Here is a 20,621-nt window from a genome sequence, read left to right on the forward strand (position 1 = left end):
CTCTGTCTCCTTCCCTGGCTTGCTCTGTCTCGCTGCCATCACTCCCATAACTTCCCTCTCTTCCCAAACAACCAATAAAAAAAACAAAACAAAACAGAGTTGCCGTTTTTTTTAAATTGGTCGACATGGTACATTTTTCCACCAATAGGAAAGAGGCTTCCCCCCCCCCCAATTTCTTTACTGTTTTCGCGTTGTCCTTAGAAAAAAAAACAAACAAAAACAAAACACATTTTATTTTTTTACCATGACGATAATATTTAGAAAAAGATCATAGCTCAGATATATATATTTTTTTAATCATAACTGTGGACTTAGTGGTCTGTCATTAGCATTTTTAAATTGGTGTATACTTTGAACTCCGAACTTTCAACACAAGCTGCAGCTTATGTCAGCTTAAATCACTCATGTGATTTGGAGGTGCTGCGTGTCCGTGTACCCCAGAAGGTTAAAAAACAGTCACCTTCATTCCATTTCCAGAGCGTAACAACCAACCACCTGTGTGAAATGCCCAAGGTTTTGATTCAAAATGTGCTCTGACACAATCATAAGCATCGGTTGCTACTGGAAAAAAGAAAAAGAAAGCGGTCAGCGCTATGGGCGGAACCATTTGTTAATAGTGGAGGGGGGGGGGGGGGGGGTAACACTATGTAATATATTCAGTTTTAGAATTTATATTCAGTGTTAACTTTAGCTAGGCTAAAAGTCTTAATGCTGTCCTATTTTAATAAACATCATGTCATATGCAAAAGTTGGGTGGCAAGCGACCATTTTAGGGTGGCACAGCTCCTCAGCTTTCTTCTAATTGGCTGCTCCTCACAAACAAACGTTTTAACTGGCATACTGGTGCGTGAGTATCAAAAATACCCACCCATAGTGACATAAGGGCGCACCCATACTTGACTATATACATTTTCACTGCTGACTAGCCAGCCTTCATTTCAGCATGAATGTTTTCAATCCCTGCATGCACGACCCATCTTTTTTTCCCACATATCAGTTCTGGACATGGTAGCAGTCGTCCTTTTTGACATGTAGCTGAGACCAGGTAAGACTATTTACAGTCTCACTTGTATTGTACTGTAACTGGATGATTTGAGGTCTGCAGTTCACTTGGCTGTCAAGGCGGCTGTTATCAGCTGATAAAAGACCTGGGGTGGAAATTTACGGGTCAACACCAGAAGACAGTCTTAGAAAAAGAACTTCCAGAATTAAAAAGCTGTTGTTGTTTTTTTTTTGTTTGTTTTTTTAAGACAGTCACCTTTTCCATTTGTTAAAAATAAATCAAATTTAAAGTTACGTTTGCATTTATATATGTTCTAGACAGTCTTTCAGTTCTGGTGACAGCGGACATTAAAGCTAGTTTAGATACTACTTCAGAATAAGTGCCTTAGTTACAGCCCTTTACATCTACTAAGACAACTGCACAGTGTTGAGCCTCGACATTAGGACTCTGCTAATACTTGGTTATAGAAAGGCAAAACAAAGAGGATAAGACATTTTTCAAAGGATGCTTTTTTTAATGACAGAACACAAACTAATTCACGTGCCAGACAACAGAAGTAGCAGCCTGAACATGCCTCTAACTTTAAGGCAGCAACATTGAAAGATTCACAAATTCTTCTTCGATCAAAAATTATATTCTCTATAGCAGGCTGATTAATAGCTTTCCCTCTTCTTAAAAATAATATGATGGAATGAACAATCAAAGGTTCTGTCACATAACAAATCAGAGCTGTTGGTTTCTTTATTATGACTGCTTAGCAGTCTGCGGCCTGGTCAGAAGTTCAGATATCATCTCCCTGATGGTCCTGAGGGGCATGCCACAGAGGACGCCCTGATGCTTTGCCCTCAGCTCAAGCATAGCATCCACAACCCTCTGCCTCCCCACCTCTGGGTGGAGCTGTGTCAGCTCTGCTATCAGAGTATCAAAGCTGCTCATGGTGCCATAGTGTTGTGGCACAAAGGTTCCCTTTGCTGTAGGGGAGATGCACACCACCTTCCTGTTCCTGGGCTTAACAGGAGGCGGGGTTATCAGCTGGAGAGAACAGAGGAGCACACATTTCCATATTAATGCACTCAAAAAACAAACAAACAAAAAAACAAAAAGCATAGATCCAGTCCCGATCAAAGGTTTAAGACTTGAAAAATGGCAAACAAGCCAGCTGACAGAAAATGACAATGAATAGACATTTTTGCACAGATTTAGCCTTTCAAAGGGTATGTGGTCCCAAACTTTTGCTCAGCTTTAAAACAGCCCGTTTCAGTTTAAGTGTTGTTTTCAATGAATTGCATGCTTAAGAAAAAAAAAAAAAAAAAAAAAAAGTTTTGTCCCACTCCCAGTTCTTCTTGTTGCATGTTGAAGCTCTACTTGGAACCTTGTTAAGATCCAACCATGCAAAATCAGATTTTCCCCCCCCCATTTTTCAAGTGGTCTTAAACTTTTGATCGGGACTGTATGTTCTCCTTCTAACAGATCAGAATGCACACTTAAAGTTTGATTGTTTTAGGACGCCTAATGCTCGTCTGCTCACCTCAGTGCTGCTGGAGTCAGTCTTGGAGGTTTGTGGTTTGGCAGCGTCCTGTGAGGAATCAGGTTCAGAGGCTGAGTTCTGGCTGCTGTTCGTGGGTCTGCTGATGTGCTCCAAATGTAAAACGCGACCTTGCATTCTGCATCCATTTAGCTCTTTCACTGCAGTCTCAGCAGACTGGGGGCCACTTAACATAACTATGGCAAATCTTCAGAACATAGCGAGTTGTTAAACTGGCATGCGTGTGCTGATTTGTGAAGCATTAGAATTTGCTGCTACAACCACACATAAAAAAGTAAACCTTCTAGAATTGTGTAGAAATGTAACATTTTACAGTTTTGTATAAAATTACAGCCCAGGACTTAATTCTAATCTCAGTGTCATTTAATGTTGGATAAACACTAGCATGACATTGCTACTGGACTTTTACATTACAAGCAATACATTAACATCTGCTTTTGACCAGGTAGATTATTTACTGTATCACTTTGCACACCACTGTGACTCCAGCGATTACATGGAGCAGGGTGAGTACTGCCAGTCTAACAAGAATAGAAATCCCACATGGCAAAACATAATTCCCTAAAGAAAACTGGTGTCCCAAGAGTAAACAGACCTGCTGCAGGTGGAGTGGACACAAGGGTAAAGTAATGTGTTGACAGAAGTACACAAAAAAAAATGACAGGATAATATTACAGATCACCTGGAATCAGCCAAACACATGCAGGTTTACTTTGATGCGGTTAAAGCATTCATACTCAGGATTGGAGTCACGATTTAAAGCCAAAAACACAGGGAAACTGGGCCCATAATAATGTTTTCCTTAAGGAAAGAATTGATATAAAGACCTGAATGTGTGACTACTTAATAAAACAAGCATAAGCCTGAATAGTGGGGGAAAAAAGGACCTCACCTCAAATCCTTTAAAGCAGAAATGCTGACTTCAGTGGGATGGTATTTCTCAAAGAACAGCATCATGTCACTCTGACAGGGACAAAGTTTCAATTAAAGTCTACACTGCCCTCTGCTGGCAATCACACTGCAGTACAATAGTTTCACATAAAAGGATCATTACACAATTTAACTTGTCAATTAAAATTTCCAATGCGAAAAAAAACAATGAATTTTAAATGACTACTCAAACAACATTGATGAGTAAATGTTCACCTCTGTCACATTGCTGGGCAGCTTGGAAACACACAGTACGGAGCTCATGGCCTCCTGACTGGCTGATTCTGGAATGAAAACAACTTAACTGCAGCTACTTAGAATTTTAATTCTCCAAATGTTCAGCCCTAATGCACTGTTTGCTCTCTCACACCATCAGACACATGTGCCGTCACCGGTGTGGGGTCCTGTCTCACAGCAGTAGCTACATCATCTTCTGGAAGCTCCAGCTCTTCCTCAGCATCATACCATTTCTCACCTGTGTTCACCTCTTGACCCGCAGACCCTGTCCACAAAAAGAATTCCTCAGATACCAGTATTCATAAATTGGTTACAGACGCTTCTGCGCATTATGGTTCGAACCTCCATCTTGAGGGATGAGGGTAGGAGCTCTCCTTGTACTCTCATTTTTATTTTTGAGCCGTTTTTCCTTTTCCTGACCAACCTGAGAAAAGAGGGAAAAAAGTTGACTTGTTCATGGTACTGAGGCCCAAATACAGGAAATTAAAAAACCCACACACACACACAAAAACAAAACACCAAGCTGAAAAAAAGGACGTGAAAAACAAAAATGTGAAGAACCTTTCCACCTTGAGCATCAGGACGTCCACCATCTCCACTTGGTGCATCCAGCTTCTCCTGGGAGCTGCTTTGGATTAGAAAACATTTGTCATTATTTGGGGGGAGAAGAGGAGGGAGGAAAAAAAAAAAAAAAAAAAAAAAAAAAAAAAGTCTTATCTACTCAATAACTGAAGCAAAATAACATACAACTACACCGCGTTCCAATTATGCAAATGATATTTTTCCTTTATTTTTTGTAAATAGTCGATTCAAATGACAGTCAGCATAATTTTCGAGTCATCAACCATTAGAGTATAATTCAAATGTTACTCAAAACTGCCAATGAAAAAGTATGTTTTTCAAAAATAAACTAAAAATGCACTGTTCCAAATTATTACGCACAGAGTTCCAAAACGTTTTATAGATAGTAAAGAATTGAAAATTGTCATTTGTTGAATTTGCAGCATTAGTAGATCAATTTTACTGAAATCAAAAACATCTTAACAGGTCAAAGCTACATATTAACATGGGACCCCTTATTTGATAGCAGTTTTACAATTTTTGCATCCATGGAACTTGTGAGTTTTTGGAAAGTTTCTTCTTGAATGTCTTTGCAGGATGTCAGAATAGCCTCCCAGAGCTGCTGTTTGGATGTGAACTGCCTCCCACCCTCTTATTTTTTTGTTTGAGGATGCTCCAAAGGTTCTCAATAGGATTGAGGTCAGGGAAGAATGGGGACCACACCATGAGTTTCTCTCCTTTTATGCCGATAGCAGCCAATGATGCAGAGGTGTTCGCTGTAGCATAAGATGGTGCGTTGTCTTGCATGAAGATGGTTTTGTTGCAGAAGGCACAGTTCTTCTCTTTCTACCATGGAAGAAAGTGGTCAGTCAGAAACTCCACATACTTTGCAGAGGTCATTTTCACACCTTCAGGGACCCAAAAGAGGCCAACGAGCTCTCTCCCCGTGATTCCGGCTCAAAACATGACTCCACCACGTCCTTGCTGACGTTGCAGCGCTGTTGAGACATGGTGGCTGTCCACCAACCATCCACCAATGCATCCATCTGGACCATCCAGGGTTGCATTGCACTCATCAGTGAACAGGACTGTTTGAAAATTAGTCTTCATGTAGTTCTGGGCCCACTGCAGCCGTTTCTGCTTGTGAGCATTGGTTAGGGGTGGCCAAATATAAGGTTTATGCACAACTGCAAGTCTCTGGAGGATCCTACACCTTGATGTTCGCAGGGCTCCAGAGGCACCAGCAGCTTCAAATATCTGCTCTCTTAGTCTGATGGATGGATGTCTGGCAGAAACCTTCATCATTGTGCCTTTATCTGCACCAACCCATGTGTGCTCTGACTCAGCCACAAATTTCTTACATTATGGTGATCACGCTTAAGTTTTCGTGAAATATCTAAGGTTTTCATTATGTGTCCAAGGCATTCAACTATTTCATGCTTTTCAGCAGCAGAGAGATCATTTTTCCTTCCTATATTGCTTGAAAATGGTGGTCTGCTTAATAATGTGGAACATCCTTCTTTAGTAGTTTTCCTTTAATTGGGCTCACCTGGCAAACTAATGATCACAGGTGTCCAAGATTGATTTCAGTCATCCAAAGAGCCCTGAGACACAATTTCATCCATGGGTTTAATTGAAAAACGATCTTTATGAGACTTAAACACAATTGGCATAATAATTTGGAACGCGGTGTAAGTGTGTGTACCTGTTTAGACCTCTTTGTGGGGGCCCAAAATTGATATGTTACTATACTTGTGGGAAGCCACGGTCACTTTATGAAGACAAAAGTGCCCATCCCCACAAGTTTGAAGGCATTTTTGAGACTCAAAATGCCGTTTTAGTGTCAGGGTTACAATTAGGTTATGGTTAGGCATTCATTTTTTATGTTTAGGGTAAGCAGCTAGGGAAAGCATTCTGTCAATTAGATGTCCTCACTAAGATAGCAAAATGATAGCGTGTGTGCGCGTGCACATGTGTGTTTTAATGTACCAAGATGAGATTTCTCCCAAAACTTCACGAATGATCTAGACAGGAAGACAGAAAAAGAAGTTATTTCCAAATAAAGTCCAATTCATCACCCAGCCCCACCACAGAGCTGGCAGATGTTTACTAGGGGTGCAACAATACATGTATCGATATTGAACCGTTCGATACAGTGCTTTCGGTTCTGTACGCATATGTATCGAACAATACAACATGTTTAATTTATTTTATCAACTTTTCTTCTGACGATGCTGTCTGTGTTGAGCGCTCAGTGGATCTGCGTTCGACTACTCTGCCTAGGCTGCACTGTCGAGTGCAGATCCACTAGCACAGCGCAAGCTAGCAAGACAGAAGCTAAGCTTGTTGCAACATGGCAACTGCCTCAACGCTACCTGAAACTGAACCTCCCCCACCCTCATTCAGATCTGGCCTTTGGAACCATTTTGGTTTTCATGTGAAGCATGACCCTGATGGTAAGCGTGTCATGGACTAAAGTAAAACAGTATGTCGGATGTGCCACGCAATGCTCAATTGGTGGGAACTAGTGCGTTAGCGCAGTTAGCTCGTTAACGTGTTGACGTCGTCCAGCCCCACGCACGGGGCGATCCGCGGCACCTTGTTAACGGAGATTTGCCGCGTTATGGCGTTAATGTCATTTCAACGAGATTAACGCTGACAGCATTAGTGGGAACACAACGAATATGACTGCACATTTACGCCGACATCATCCTAGTGCAAAGACAAGTGGAAGCAGACAAAACAAAAAGCACGCATGCTACAAACTTTACGAGTCATTTAGACAGCCGTCAGCACATGATTCTCCTTATGGGGACCTGATGTGTTTAATATGCTGCTGAGAATATAGCCCAGAAGAAGCGTATAGTATAGCTTTTATTTTGGAAAGAGCCATTTCTCTGTAATAAACTCTTTTCCAAAGATGAGCGATTTCTCGATCAGATAGATTTATTTTCTTTATTATTTTGTCGTTTCAGAAACATTAAATTTAAAAACTGTGCTTTTGAGTTAAAATATTTGTAATTTTAATAAATGACAAATTAAAAAAGGCATGAACATTTTTTTTGTATCAAAAAAATATCGAACTGTGACACCAAAGTATCGAACCGAACCGTGAATTTTGTGTATCGTTGCACCCCTAATGTTTACCTGTGCAGGGATGTAACTTGATCCTGTGAGTATCTCGCCAGAGTCAACAGATAAAGGCTTCAGTTGCTGCAGGGGAAGCCCCGCCTGGATCTTACTCTTCATCTCATTATAGTCAAACTCCAGTTTTTGGAGAGCACGTATAATGTTTGAAGGAGGATTCTTTGCCCTACAGTGAGATTCAGGACAAAAACTCTTGTCTCAGACAGAGGCTTATAGGCTCAGACACGTATTGTAACTTGGTGCATACTTACACTAGGGTGAGCTGGTTTCCCTCAGCAGAGGTGTAGTATAGTCTCCAGCAGTGCTGTCTGCATATGCTGTACTGCAGTGCCAGGAGGGCTAGCTCTGCTTGCTGAGCACGGTCCATACACTCACACTCTTTTCTCAACTTGCCGCCAACACTAGGGGGGGTACATACACACACATTATACTATACAGATCATGCATAAACAGGTCATGCGTGCGTATACTTCACCTTTTTGTTTTCTCTTTCCCTTCCTGTGTTTTCTTCAGTTTGAGAAATTCCTGAAATATTAATAAACTATTTAAAAATGTTTTGCTGGAGCTTCTATGAATGACAGCTGTTTGGGTTCCAATCTTACCTTGGTGATATAGTCCAGATCTGCCATGCGTACTTCAGTGTTAATGTGTTTGTCAGCTGTTTCCAGGTCCTCAGTTTGAGTAAAGACTGACAGGCACTGCACCACCTCAGTGCCAATCATCGCATCACAGGTGGGGACGCAGGGCATAGGGGAGGTGTGCTTATCTACACTTTTTACCTTGGTGGCAGACTCATATGACCTCAAGGTCTCAGTGCTGGCTTCTGCTGTAACATCATTAGTGGTGACTGGACACGAGTGACCGCTCCGGTTTTGTTCTTTCAGACTGTCATTAGCCAGACAGACAAGGATGCTCTTATCATCCTCCATGAGGCTATGAAAGGTGTTGCTTTGATCTTCGAAGGTTAAGAGAGTTGATTGCAGTATGGTCAGTACCATGCATATCCTCATCTCTGCATATATGTTTTGTGGTGTTTTCTTCAGCTTGGCACAGAGGAAACTTACCCTGTTCTGGCTCCACTGCCTGCATAGTGCTTCCATCGGTGTACTCTGGATCAATCATCTGAATCCTGTCAGTACTGCTGGAGTCTAGGAGAGACTCTATGGTAGCCATTGGCCATTCTGACCTGTAACATCAAATAATGTTACTCATTACTCTCAGCCTAACAGGTAGTGCTGTTATAGAAACCAAGTTCTTGTAAATATAATTAGAGTGGTGTAAGAGTGTTTGGTCTATGGAAATTGCATTTTGTGTTTACTTGGGTTATTTTGGTCTAATATCTAATCTAATGTCTTTGTTTGATGATTTCAAATATTTAAGTTTGACAAACACACAAATAAGAGAAAATCAGGAAGGGGGCAACATATGCACGACATTGAATATGCTGCAGATTTAGGAAACTTTAAACATTTTTTACATTTCTTTCCGATGTCTAAAATAAATTCATTCACTCTGTAGTTGGGGATAATTTAAATCCACAGTTTGTTTAAAGTAGATGTCCGTAGACACAGACAGGAGCACCAAAGCTGAAGTCAAAAAAGCTGGACACTGTCAGCAGCAACATGGATTTTAGACATGCAACACACATCCTGTGGGCCCACCATCCGCCAGAGGCGGCGTAGGGGTCCGGTGCAAGGTGCTTCAGGTCACTGTCAAGGGCAGGTCCCTTGCAATTTGATTACTCAAGCTGGCCATGGGAAAAGGGAATGTCATCTGTCTGGTATGGAAGGAAACTGAAGTGATGAGAGTTTGACAGAAAGAAAGAGTAGATGTAGCTGGTTCACCTCAACTGACATATTAGGGTCTGAAACTAGTCTCCTCAGAGGGGCTGGGCTCTGCTCCAGTCTAGAGTTACATCAGTGAGAGCAGCAGGCAGGTATACACCAGCCTCTGTGCCTTTGGTAACAGGTATGCACTGTCATTAGCACTTATGTGGCAAAATCATGGTTCAGAATACCTTCTTGCTGGTCAGGGGTTCAAATCCAGTAAACGGTAGGCTAGGCCCTCCATGCTACCCAAGGCTACCTAATGTGTATGTGCTACAGATAACTCAAGCCATACTGGCTTGTCTGTTGCTCATATTAACAAAGTCTGTGTGAGGTGTTGAATAGCTGTTTTAATGCTACCATGCATGTAATCCCAGGGGAAGGGGTTACATGAAGAGGATGTGGAACTTATGGCTTTGGTAACACCAAACATCTAGACTAAGGGTGAGATAGTAGCTCAATGTTCCAACATCCAGAAGAAGCAACTGCTATCACAACTAGAGATTGATGAGGTACAACACAAATGCTACAGCAAAGGGAACCCAGGACATCAGCTCAAGGGTTGAGAAATCAACATCCCCACCCTCCGAGATTGGTTACCAAGCTCTAAGAACAACTGGTGGGTTGCTGTTGAATGCAAGAGCAGCTGACCTGAAGTTTATGACTAAGCTGGAAACCTGGATCCTCAGTGGCTGATTACCAAGCCTACGTAAAGTACCTGATGAAAGTCTACCAGAAGATGTGAATGCAGCATTACGGTCAACGGCCACTGTCACAATGTGTTTGGCTATACGGTAATTAATACCGCCCAAAAAAGTCACTGGCTACCCTCTGCCACCCCTGCAGGCCACCGCCAGATCCTTCTGTCTCAGGAAAAGCAGGGCCCTCACAGGTGACTCCTTGCACCCGTTCACCACTTGTGTGAACCGTCTGGTCGGCACCTCAGGTCAATCAGGTCCCACACCTCCAGACTCACTAACAGCTTCTTCACCTGGGCCAGTCGGACTATTAACAAATACTACCCTCACTCACCTCACCAATCTGAGCCACAGTCTGAGTAACGCTCATCACTCAGGCCACTCGCATCCAATCTATACTCAGATGAAGTCCTTTGCACTGTTTCCAAGAACTTTGTTCAAGAAGTTTGTCTACATTTCTCCTGTTTGTCATTTATTCCTAATGTCTTATTATTTTATTCCTGCAGAGTTGGTGTGGAACACCCATAATTTCATTTTACATGTACATTGACAATAAAGGGCTATTCTAGTCCATCCTATGATGAACAGCCACAAAGAACAGTGTCCTCAGTGGAGATGGAGCATGAAGGGAAGTAAGCTAACTGTCGGAACTGCAGGAAAGCGCAATGTAAAAAGCGGGGCCTAAGAACTGTCCACACCTGTGGCCTTAGAAACTGCTAAACCAAGCCAGCCTTGGCTAGCAGCTCGAAAAGGTACACCAGAGAGACAGAAGCAGTAAGAGCCTCACCAAGGCTGAAGATTGAGCAACATTGGGAGAAGGATGCAACACATAACAACAATTCTCAGCGATTATTAGAGCTCAGCATACCGTAGCAACATTACTGAACAGGATCCAAGCACGTCTCAAGTATGAAGAGTTTGGACAGGACCAGGTCCTGACATGACTCACACCTACTCAATAAAAACACTTCCCTAAGTCGAAGACTCAGTGAAATAAGATGCATACTTACTGTGATGGACTGAAGTCTGCACTCTGGCCTTGTAGCCCTGAAATCTGGTTCCAGGGCTCAGGCTTTCTCCTCTGTCGACATACCTCGAGGTCCGTGTCCAGAGAAATGCTCACCAGGCCGGCTGGTTCCTTGCACACAGCTGGACAGCTGCCCGTTTGAAATGAGTACCCATCTTCATTCAGCTGGCACAGTGGCAGTCCCTTTCAAATAACAACAGTGATTTGTCTTTTTAAAAAAAAAAACAAAACAAAAAAACACAACTTGGACTACACAAACTAAAGCTCTTTAAACACACTTACAGGTCTATAGCAGGCCTTCTGACCATTTGTTTTTTGTGTGACGGGGCTGCTGCAAGCTGCACTGAAGCCACCAGGCATGTGAGCCTGCCCAAACAGCTTTTCTTGATGCTCGTTCCTGTTACAGCCAAGCAAAGTTAAATTCTCCCTACTGGGGAGCATCTCCAAGTCCAGGTGAGTGCTGGGTGTTTCTTGAATAAAAAGCAAACAAATGGAACTGTTACAAGATTGAAAGTATGTGAATGGAACTTTGTCTCAAGACTCAGTAATCTTCAATTAATACTCATTAAATTTGACAGTTTGAGACAAGAAATAAGCCTTGTTCTATACTAAGATGTGTTGTGAAATTTATTTTTACTGCAATTTTGTTGTCATTGCCTGTCTGACACGCACAGTGGGATATCTCCAACCGCAGGATGAGTAACCTGAACTTATACCAGGAATTATCCAAAAGTTCCAGGACTTCACTAATTAAAAACAAAAAACAAAAAACAAAAAATAAACGATTCCAGATTTAAAGCTCTTCTCTTCAAAGTCATCTTTCTGTGCAACTGTGGCCCGCTTTCAGCACGATTATCGTTTTTAGATCACTTAACTAACTCCTCTTGGTCCATTTGCATGGTCTGCATGTGTGAGTTTCTTCTGGGTTCTTTCCACAACCCAAAGACATGCATGTTACATTTTGATTCTTGGCAATGGATTTAACACAGAAGATAAAATCCTGTCTAAATTAATAGATATTTTAATATCTATTAAGTGTTATTCAGTTGTAAAATAAAAGGAAAGAGCAAGAGAGAGAGAACGAGAGAGCTATTGATGGCAGGCCTGAAAGAACAAAAAAAAAAAAAAAAAAAGGAAGTTTTGAGCATATCCAATAACTTCTATGGCCACAGGTGTATAACATCGAGCATCTAGGAGTGCAGACTGCTTCTGCAAAACACTTGTGAAAGAATGTGTCACTCTCAGGAGCTCGGTGATTTCCAGTGTGGCACTGTGATAGGATGCCACCTCTGCAATAAGTAAAGTCATGAAATGTCCTCAATACTAAATATTCCACAGTCAGCTGTTAGCTGTATTATAAAGAAGTGCAAGTCATTGCACTTCTCAGCAACTCGGCCACAAAGTGATAGGCCACACAAAATTACAGAGTGGGGTCAGCAGCTGAGGCGCACAGTGCACAGAGGTTGCCAATTTTCTACAGTCAGTTGCTACAGACCTCCAAATTTCATGTTGCCTTCAGATTAGCTCATGAACAATGTGTAGAAAGCTTCGTGGAATTGGTTTCCAATTCCATGGCTGAGCAGCTGAGGAACCCAACAGAAGTTGGAATGAGAGAATAAAATGGGTAGAGGGTTGGAAATCACACCTTCGAGTTGGGCTATTATCTGTCTAAGTCAGAGACATCCAGTAAAACCAGAAGGTGAGTGCACCAGCAGCATTAGTGACAGCTGAATGTGCTGGAATCCGTATCCATTTACTGTGCTGACGCCAACCAAACGTTGACAAAGCACAAGGTCACTAACAGGCATGTTAAATATTCATTTTGTAAATTTTTATTTAAAAAATTCAAGCAAAAAAGTAGTTAAAAATAAAGTAAAAACAGGTAGACAGCTAATGGACAGAAGCTGAAAATACCATCTATTTTGGAAGAGGTCCTGAGAATGAATATTAGTTATGTTTTTTAATTGGCAGAGTCCCAGAACTATCCACCAATAGCACAATGTCCAAACCAATCTGATTAATGCTTTTAAAGGGGTTTCTGTTTTCTGACTCAAGTGTATGAGGATGATTATATTACCACATCCATCCATCTCTGTTCCTGCAGTTGTAAACCTGTAAAGAAAATGAATTTTAGTGAAGTGATAGAACTTGTCTGATATGTGCCTTCACAGTAACACATACACGTGCTGGCTGGCTGTCACAGCTGACTGGGCAGGACTGCTGCTATCTGTAAATTTAAAAATAAATTTAGTCTGAGCACACCTAGTGCAAGATTTTAGTACTATAACATACTTACCCTTCACTTGAACGTGATGCCTATGTATTTCTAAGGCAGGATGTCTTTGCAAGAACTGATGAAACCCTCCTCCTTCTAGGGAAAAGAAAAACATGATAAGGTAACTACAATTCATTTTCAATGCATGAAAATGTGCCTACACCTATACACAAAAATGCCCAAACTGTTATAACTGTTCTACCAGTTATTTAATTTGCTCATCAATGTGACAACTCTAGGTGATATTTTTTGTTACAAAGGTTACAAATCTAGAGGGAGTTTTGATGCTCTTCTCGTGTCTGTATGGTTCTCTCAGAACAACTTTGTTACGTTAACTGGCATTTGCTCTGAATGGTTGCCCTCCCCCGACTCCCCAGTTGAAGCAGGAAACATATTAGCCAATCATGTACTGACAGCAGCTATCAAAGTTCTGTATTTTCATTTGTAATTTGATTAGTTATTTCCAGATTAAGTTTGCTTGTTTTGGCTAAGTGTCATTATTTAAACGTTTGTTTGTTTGTTTTTTAGTTTCAACTATTAAAGAAAAAAAATATTCAAAACCTTCCCACAGATATATCATTAAGTACAGCAACTGGAGTAGCTGCTTATATTTAGTTTAACAGTTTCTCTCTGATCTTTCCGAGTTAACTTTGTGAGGACTAGAAAAGTTTGCTTTACAAAACCTGTGCTGGCAAATGATATGGGGACTGCAATTAATTTTAGATCACTTTAATGGTTAATTGCATACTGAGCACTCCAAATAAAATAAGAAGTTACAGATTCCCATGATCAAGGGTTGTTTGTGTAGCCTTTGTGGAAGGCTCTGTGCAGGAATGCGGGAGTGAACCGGAGCAAGGTCCAGAAACAGTAGCGCTCACAGTAAGATGGTACCTTAGGCGCATGAAACTGGGTAACAGGTCAGGGAAAAGTCTGTGTGTGTCCATCCCTAGGTGAAGCTGCACCCAATGGAGGAGAACAATGGGCTAAAGCAGGGGTGGGCAACTCCAGGCCTCGAGGGCCGGTGTCCCTGTAGGTTTTAGATATGTCCTTGAACCAACACAGCTGATTTAAATGGCTAAATTAGCTCCTCAACATGTCCTGAAGTTCTCCAGAGGCCTGGTAACGAACTAATCATGTGATTCAGGTGCATTGACCCAGGGTGAGATCTAAAACCCGCAGGACACCGGCCCTCGAGGCCTGGAATTGCCCATCCCTGGGCTAAAGTCTAAACCACCGCACTTCTCAACAGGTTTTGACCAATCAGACAGAAGCACATTCTCTTTTACAAATACCACTAGTACTGCTGGTTAGCATCATCTCTCTGGATTGGGAAAAACCTGGATTGGGACTGAAACCCTCTTTTACCTTAGATAAAAAGAACATGCAACAACTTCATTAATTCATTTTTTCCTAAACCACTGTGTCTTTTAGACTCCATTCCAACACAACTCTTCAGTTCTACTATTAATCAATTATTAAATATGATCAGTTTCTATTAACAGGATGTGTATCACGGGTTTTCACTTTAGCTGCAATGAAACCACTAATTAAAAAGCTTTTACTCAATTCAGCTTTTTTAGCCAACTACAGACCAATTTCTAACCTCCATTTTTATCTTAAAAAGTCTTGAAAGAATTACTGCTGTTGCGGCTCCTCCAACCTATGGCTGCGGCAGGCTAAACATGAGGACACAGATGACGCGCAACAATAAACACATAAAATACACTTCTGTACCATTTGCTCCTTTTATTTCCACATGCAACTGTCCAATATATAAATCAGCACATGGGATTAACTATTAAACAAATGCACAGATTGCACAAACAAATAACTGCAACTTACCAATAACTGCACTAATTACAATGCCAACTTACAATTAAGGCTATGGCATCAATTAGTGCACAAATATACAAAAACCATCAAGTTCCAGTTAAAATACATCAAGCTGCAGTCAACAGAAAGTTTTGCCTCATGCTCACCCTACCTTTCTGCTCGTCAACATCAGGCGCAGTGAACAGGTGAGTGCAACCACATTTATCATCTACCACACCCATGGGTGTGGTAGATGATAAGGAATGGTTTTATTTGAATGGTTTCGTTCTGGATTCACAGTGCATCATAGCACAGAAACAACACTAGCAAAGTTAACAAATGATCTTTTTATGGCCCGTCATAGTGGACTGCCTCGCCTGTTAGACTTCAGTGTAGCATTCAATAGCACCAACCACAGTATTTTACTGCAGTGATTAGAACACACCACTGATATATAAAGGAAATAGTCTGAATTACATCTGATTCCAATGCTTTATGTAAATGGAGAGCCGTCTTCACATATGAAAGTTAATCGTAGAGTTCCACAGGGTTCGGTGCTGGGACCAGTACTATTAGCATAACATATACGTCCCTTAAGTAACATTATTAAAAAACAGAATACATTTTCATTGCTATGCAGATGATTTGCAGCTTTATTTATCTATGAAGCCTGACGAGGGCATAAAGATATGTCCTTCAACATGCATAAAAAAAATAAAAAAATATGTAGGAATGTTTTCTTTCATCTGCATAATCTCTTAACATTGGAAGCATCCGGTCTCAGAGTGCTGTTGAAAAACTAGTTTGTATGTTCATTACAGCTAGGCTGGGCTATTGTAATTCATTATTATCAGGTCAAATGCTCCCAAAAAGCCTTCACCTAATCCAAAATGCTGCAGCAAGAGTACTGGGACTAGAAACAGAGAGTACATTTCCCCTATATTAGCATCTTTTCATGGCAACCTCTTAAATCCAGAATTGCATTTAAAATCCACCTCACATACCAGATCTTGAATATTCAGGCCCCATCTTATCTGAAAGACCTCATAGGGGCATTTTACCCCATCACAGCGCTTTGCTTTCAACCTGCATAGCCTTCAGTTTTCAGGCTCCTCTTCTCTGGAACCAGTTCCCAGTTTGAATCCTGACAGACACACTCCCTACTTTCAAGACTGGCTTAAAACTTTTCTTTTGATAAAGCTTATAGTTAGGGGAATAAAACATTTTCAAAAAGACAGGCATTCAAAAAGCCTGGAAGTCTGCTGCCCAAAAATCACATTGGCAATTACAAGAAACTGGCGCATTGAAAGCAAAATATGGTGTGGTGTGGCAAAGACATAGATGACACGCAAGACATACATAGTACTATAAGCCCTAATACATTCTCTTTCACATCTTTCTTGACCTCTTTATGTCTTTTACTCTTATGCTGTTTTGTGGATGACAAGGTTTAAAACTACTTATAAACACACACACACACACACACACACACACACACACACACACACACACACACTCTAACTCCACCAGAGTGCCTATTTCGGGTCACTTTTGCCGGTCCAAGCCCGGGTAAAGGAGCAGGGTTGGAATTGTGACATAAAAAAAAAGACAAAAAAAGACAAAACAATAATTGCTAAAAGAAATTTAATTTGTAGTTCTAAATAAACTCTAAATGCATTTAGGACGTTTTTTTACTCACTTTATGTCTCTTCCGCGATGTTATTTCTCTCTCCAACAACATAGGTTACAATTAGATTAGCATGACCAATTATGCAAATTAGGCGATGACGTCATTTAGCGACTTCTAGCGACTTTTAGGACAGCCAATAGCGATTTTCCTTACTGAGAAGTTGGCAACACTGTTGTGGACTGCTGTAGTGGGAGTACCGACACATACCCTGTATGAGCTTTCTGTCCTCAGGTGACAAACGCAGATACCAGCCCAGCAGCTTGGAGTCAGTTAAGGCCAGTTGCGGATAAGCAGCCACCAAATCATACACAGACCTGAAAGCAGAACCACGTCTCTTTTTTGTGGTTCAGGTTATTTAGCTGGACACAGAAAACTGTCGTGGTTGCATACCTGTCCAGAAAGAACTTCCTGCTATCCTCTGTTGATGCAGAAACCGACGTTAAGACAAACAAATGACAAACTAGTAAAATGTAGTTACTGGTCAAGTTTGCTGTACAGAACACAAAGCCTGGACACAGAATAATATCAGTGCGCTAGGACATGATTTTATACTTACGTGGACTGGGTCTTTTAATATAACGATTGTAAAAACTGCTTTCTGCCCACACATCCGCGGAGTAATGAGGTGCCTCGTGAAAAAACATGCGTGGAAAGTCACGCCACGATGTTTGATAAGAAGCCATGGGTTGGGTGTCTATTGGAGTCGTCCAAACGTAAAAAGGCCACGACGTCCGCCACGGGTAATGCGTGTAGCACGGCTCCATTATAACCGCGAAATGGCGTCAGCTAAGCACGTGAACGTAATGACGGCTAATGTTAGCATTAAGCAACGCTAATGTTTATCTGTTAGCATTTGAATTTTCGGTTTCTCGTTTAATATTTCTGAAAATAAAAAGGCACATACGCTTCTCCTTTTAGTTTTCGGAGTTAGCTTGCTAACTTGTTAGTTATGTTACATCCAAACCCTGCGTTACTCTCGAGGCCTTCAGTTGTCTCATAACTACAATAATGGAAGATATATTTTCTCACTCCACTTCATTTTAGCCATGCCGGGGAAAGATTGGTTCGTCAAAGTACAGGAATAGTCCACTCTCTAATTTTACCTTTAGTTAATCTTCGCTATTGCCATTTGTGAGCTTTAACATTCTCCCCCTACGACACTCTTACACATGCAGCGAGTTCTGTAGGCGAAGGACAGTCAGTTTACCCTGTTGTCACTTACCAGTCTGGTAGTTGAGAAGACATACAGATCAAACACTTTGATCTCCGTAATGTCTATAGTCAGTATGTCTCACTTTTCTTAATAGAATAGCACTCAGCAGATAACTTTTTTTGAGGGGCGGGATTACATGTATTTATACACAGTACAATTTTATTTGAACATTGAGAAAAACTAATACAATTCAAGTACAGTTTTCATTAGAGGTGTGCGGATCGATCGATACTAGCGTGATTGGATCGATACTTTGATTTTAACTGTGTTAATTATTTCTTTGGAAAAAGTAAACCTCAAACATGCACTATATGAAAAATGTCCGAATCTTTTTTTGTGTGCTTTAGAGACAGAAAATTTTAAATTCCAGGTCTCCAAAAGCTCAGTTTCAAAACACATGAAAAGGTGAAAGGTGTGTTTTTTGTGTTAACTAATTATTGTGGAAAGTAACGATCACAGTGATGATTAAAAACGTGTTCAGAATTTGCAAATTGAGAATTCATCTCATAAGTCGTGGCACACTACTCTCCCCCAATTAGCTGCCCGAATACTTTAAAATTATTGGTAATGATTGTATCGATATCAAAATTTGTAGTGGCACAGCACAACTGTGAATGAGGGAAAGTATGAATGTTGAAATATCCAGGCAAGTATATACATGTTAAATGACAAGATATACACTACACAGATAGCGTCAATAAACACACAACTTCAGTTTTTTATTTCTATAATAATTCTTCATAATTTAACAATAAGAACAAATAGTTTGATGTGCTGTAATCATTATGAAGCTATAATTTGAAATACAATAACACATTGAGTTTTTGTACAAAGTATCAGTATCAGATACTACCCTGAATTTTACTTAATATCTAATTGGAAAGGAAATCAGTGGTATCCCACATCACTAGTTTTCATTTCCTTTACTATCATATGTATATTGGACAGTGGTAATGTCCATATTAAACATGGCCAAAGTTTCAGGTAATGAGCATGGTGTTAACAGCAGGGATGAGGAGTGAGACTTGTGAGGTCAAAGGACAGCATGTTAATTTGCTTGTTTCACTCTCAGTGGCATGATATTTAAACATAAGACCAAGACCAGATTTAAATATCTGAAAAACATATGGGGCACAAACACAATATATAATTTTTTTAACATAACTGTACAAAATGTACATTATATTTTAGAATAATTTACTGGGAATAGACTGCATTGCAATGGTGCCGACATGATTGGCTTACACTAAAAAACAGATACAGTGCTGTGAAAATATTTTTGCTCCCTCTTAATTTATTTTTAAGTATTTGTTTAAGATCATCAAACTAATTTCAATATCAACAACAATGCAAGTACAAATACAAAATGCAGTTTTTAAATGGTCCTTTCATTTCTTAAGGAACAAAAGCTATCCAAACCTATCTGGTTCTGTCTGAAAAAGTAATTGCCCTCTAAATATGATAACTGATTGTGCCACCCTCGGCAGAAAAAACTGCATCAGCTGTTCGATGGCAATGACTCTTTCACATTGCTTTGTGTAAAGTTAATATGTCAATCCAGTCCCACTGGTGGAGTTTTGAGCATGAACGCGGCAGATGTGATGGGACTCAAACCTTCCAAAAAATTTGTTCAATCAGTCCATAAAATATTTACCCAAAAGTCCTGGAGATCAAGACATTTAATGGCAAACATGAGACAAGCCTTTGTGTTGTTTTTGGTCAGCAGTGGGTTTCATCTTGAAACTCACCTATGGATACTGTTGTTGCTTTCTATGATCAAGTACATTCTACCTAACGTTCACACTCAGAGAGCAACTTGGGGTTAGTATCTTGCCCAAGAATATTTGGCATGCAGACTGGAGCAGCCATGTATCAAACCATCCACCTTCCAATTAGTATGACCTGCTCTACTATTGAGCTACAGCCACCCCAAGTCTTTCCCATTGTGGATAATAGGTGTCGCTGTGGTTCACTGGAGTCCACAGCCACTCCTTGCAGACTGATAGATGTCACTGACTTTGTTTCTCATCTGTTCTTGAGTTTCTTTAGATTGTACCATGATGTGCTGCTTTTCTTTTTATGTTTTAGCCTACTTGGTTTCTTCATTCATCATGTCTGGCAGTAATCAGGCCTGAGTATGGCTAGAGAAAATTACTCATGTTTTCAAGAACTATTCATCCATTACCTTTTCATATAGGGTCAGGTAGGTTTAGATAGCTTTTTCTCTTAATAACTGAAATCAAAATTCTAAGATAAAGTATATATAATAATTTAACTATCATAAGTTATCTTTTTCTAACATAAAAATTTGTTTTATGATCTTAAACATGCAAGTGTCACAAATAAAACAATAAGAAATCAGAATGGGGGCAAATACATTTTATCAACACTGTACACGGTGTGCAACAGGCCACCTATACTTTACACCTATAGGAGCTGCTCAGCCATGACAAACTCAGAACATATTTGTTACTTAAAGTACTGACTCTGAGCCTTTATTTTTGTTGGTTATGGCTGTCAAACGTCTGGCTGTACAGTAAACACATACCGTGCACAATATCGTGTTAGTCATTTAATTACAAATGAGAAGGTAAACCAGATGCCCTAGTACTTACTTTATGTGCTTTAGTAGAATTTGTCCACTAGAGGGCAGAAA

At 40.5% G+C, this 20,621-nt stretch overlaps 1 protein-coding gene across 5 annotated transcripts; it reads right to left on the reverse strand.

Moving 5' to 3' along the window:
* Window positions 1–1,496: 1,496 nt before the first annotated feature.
* rbm44 (RNA binding motif protein 44) lies at window positions 1,497–17,985 on the reverse strand. Of its 5 annotated transcripts, none has more exons than XM_040006858.1 (21): window positions 17,309–17,985; window positions 17,143–17,170; window positions 16,960–17,066; window positions 13,272–13,343; window positions 13,157–13,202; window positions 13,053–13,087; window positions 11,258–11,445; window positions 10,959–11,158; window positions 8,489–8,610; window positions 8,027–8,379; window positions 7,900–7,949; window positions 7,676–7,825; window positions 7,425–7,590; window positions 6,267–6,301; window positions 4,278–4,344; window positions 4,059–4,140; window positions 3,850–3,981; window positions 3,696–3,763; window positions 3,442–3,512; window positions 2,532–2,736; window positions 1,497–2,035 (listed from the first exon to the last, which is right to left on the reverse strand). In XM_040006858.1, the coding sequence occupies exons 1-21, from the start codon at window positions 17,514–17,516 to the stop codon at window positions 1,748–1,750; spliced, it is 2,673 nt and encodes an 890-aa protein (XP_039862792.1). In that variant the 5' UTR covers window positions 17,517–17,985; the 3' UTR covers window positions 1,497–1,747. The 5 variants fall into 5 exon arrangements, with proteins under 5 accessions (XP_039862792.1, XP_039862791.1, XP_039862790.1 ...); XM_040006857.1 differs by having other exon boundaries at window positions 4,278–4,341; window positions 13,272–13,346; XM_040006856.1 differs by having other exon boundaries at window positions 13,272–13,346; window positions 17,309–17,984.
* Window positions 17,986–20,621: the final 2,636 nt, after the last annotated feature.

Source organism: Simochromis diagramma, unplaced genomic scaffold (genome assembly GCF_900408965.1).
Source record: "Simochromis diagramma unplaced genomic scaffold, fSimDia1.1 OVJJ01000514.1, whole genome shotgun sequence".
Classification (NCBI taxonomy): domain Eukaryota; kingdom Metazoa; phylum Chordata; class Actinopteri; order Cichliformes; family Cichlidae; genus Simochromis; species Simochromis diagramma.

Bases quoted from the DNA above. Each gene is read 5' to 3' on its own strand.
- rbm44 (XM_040006856.1), bottom strand. From the start codon at position 17,516: ATGGAGCCGTGCTACACGCATTACCCGTGGCGGACGTCGTGGCCTTTT. The intron at 13,347-16,959 runs GTATGTGTCGGT...TCTTTTCCCTAG, and splicing joins GGACAGAAAGCTCATACAGG to AAGGAGGAGGGTTTCATCAG. The intron at 8,611-10,958 runs GTAAGTATGCAT...TTGATGTTACAG, and splicing joins GCAGACTTCAGTCCATCACA to GTCAGAATGGCCAATGGCTA.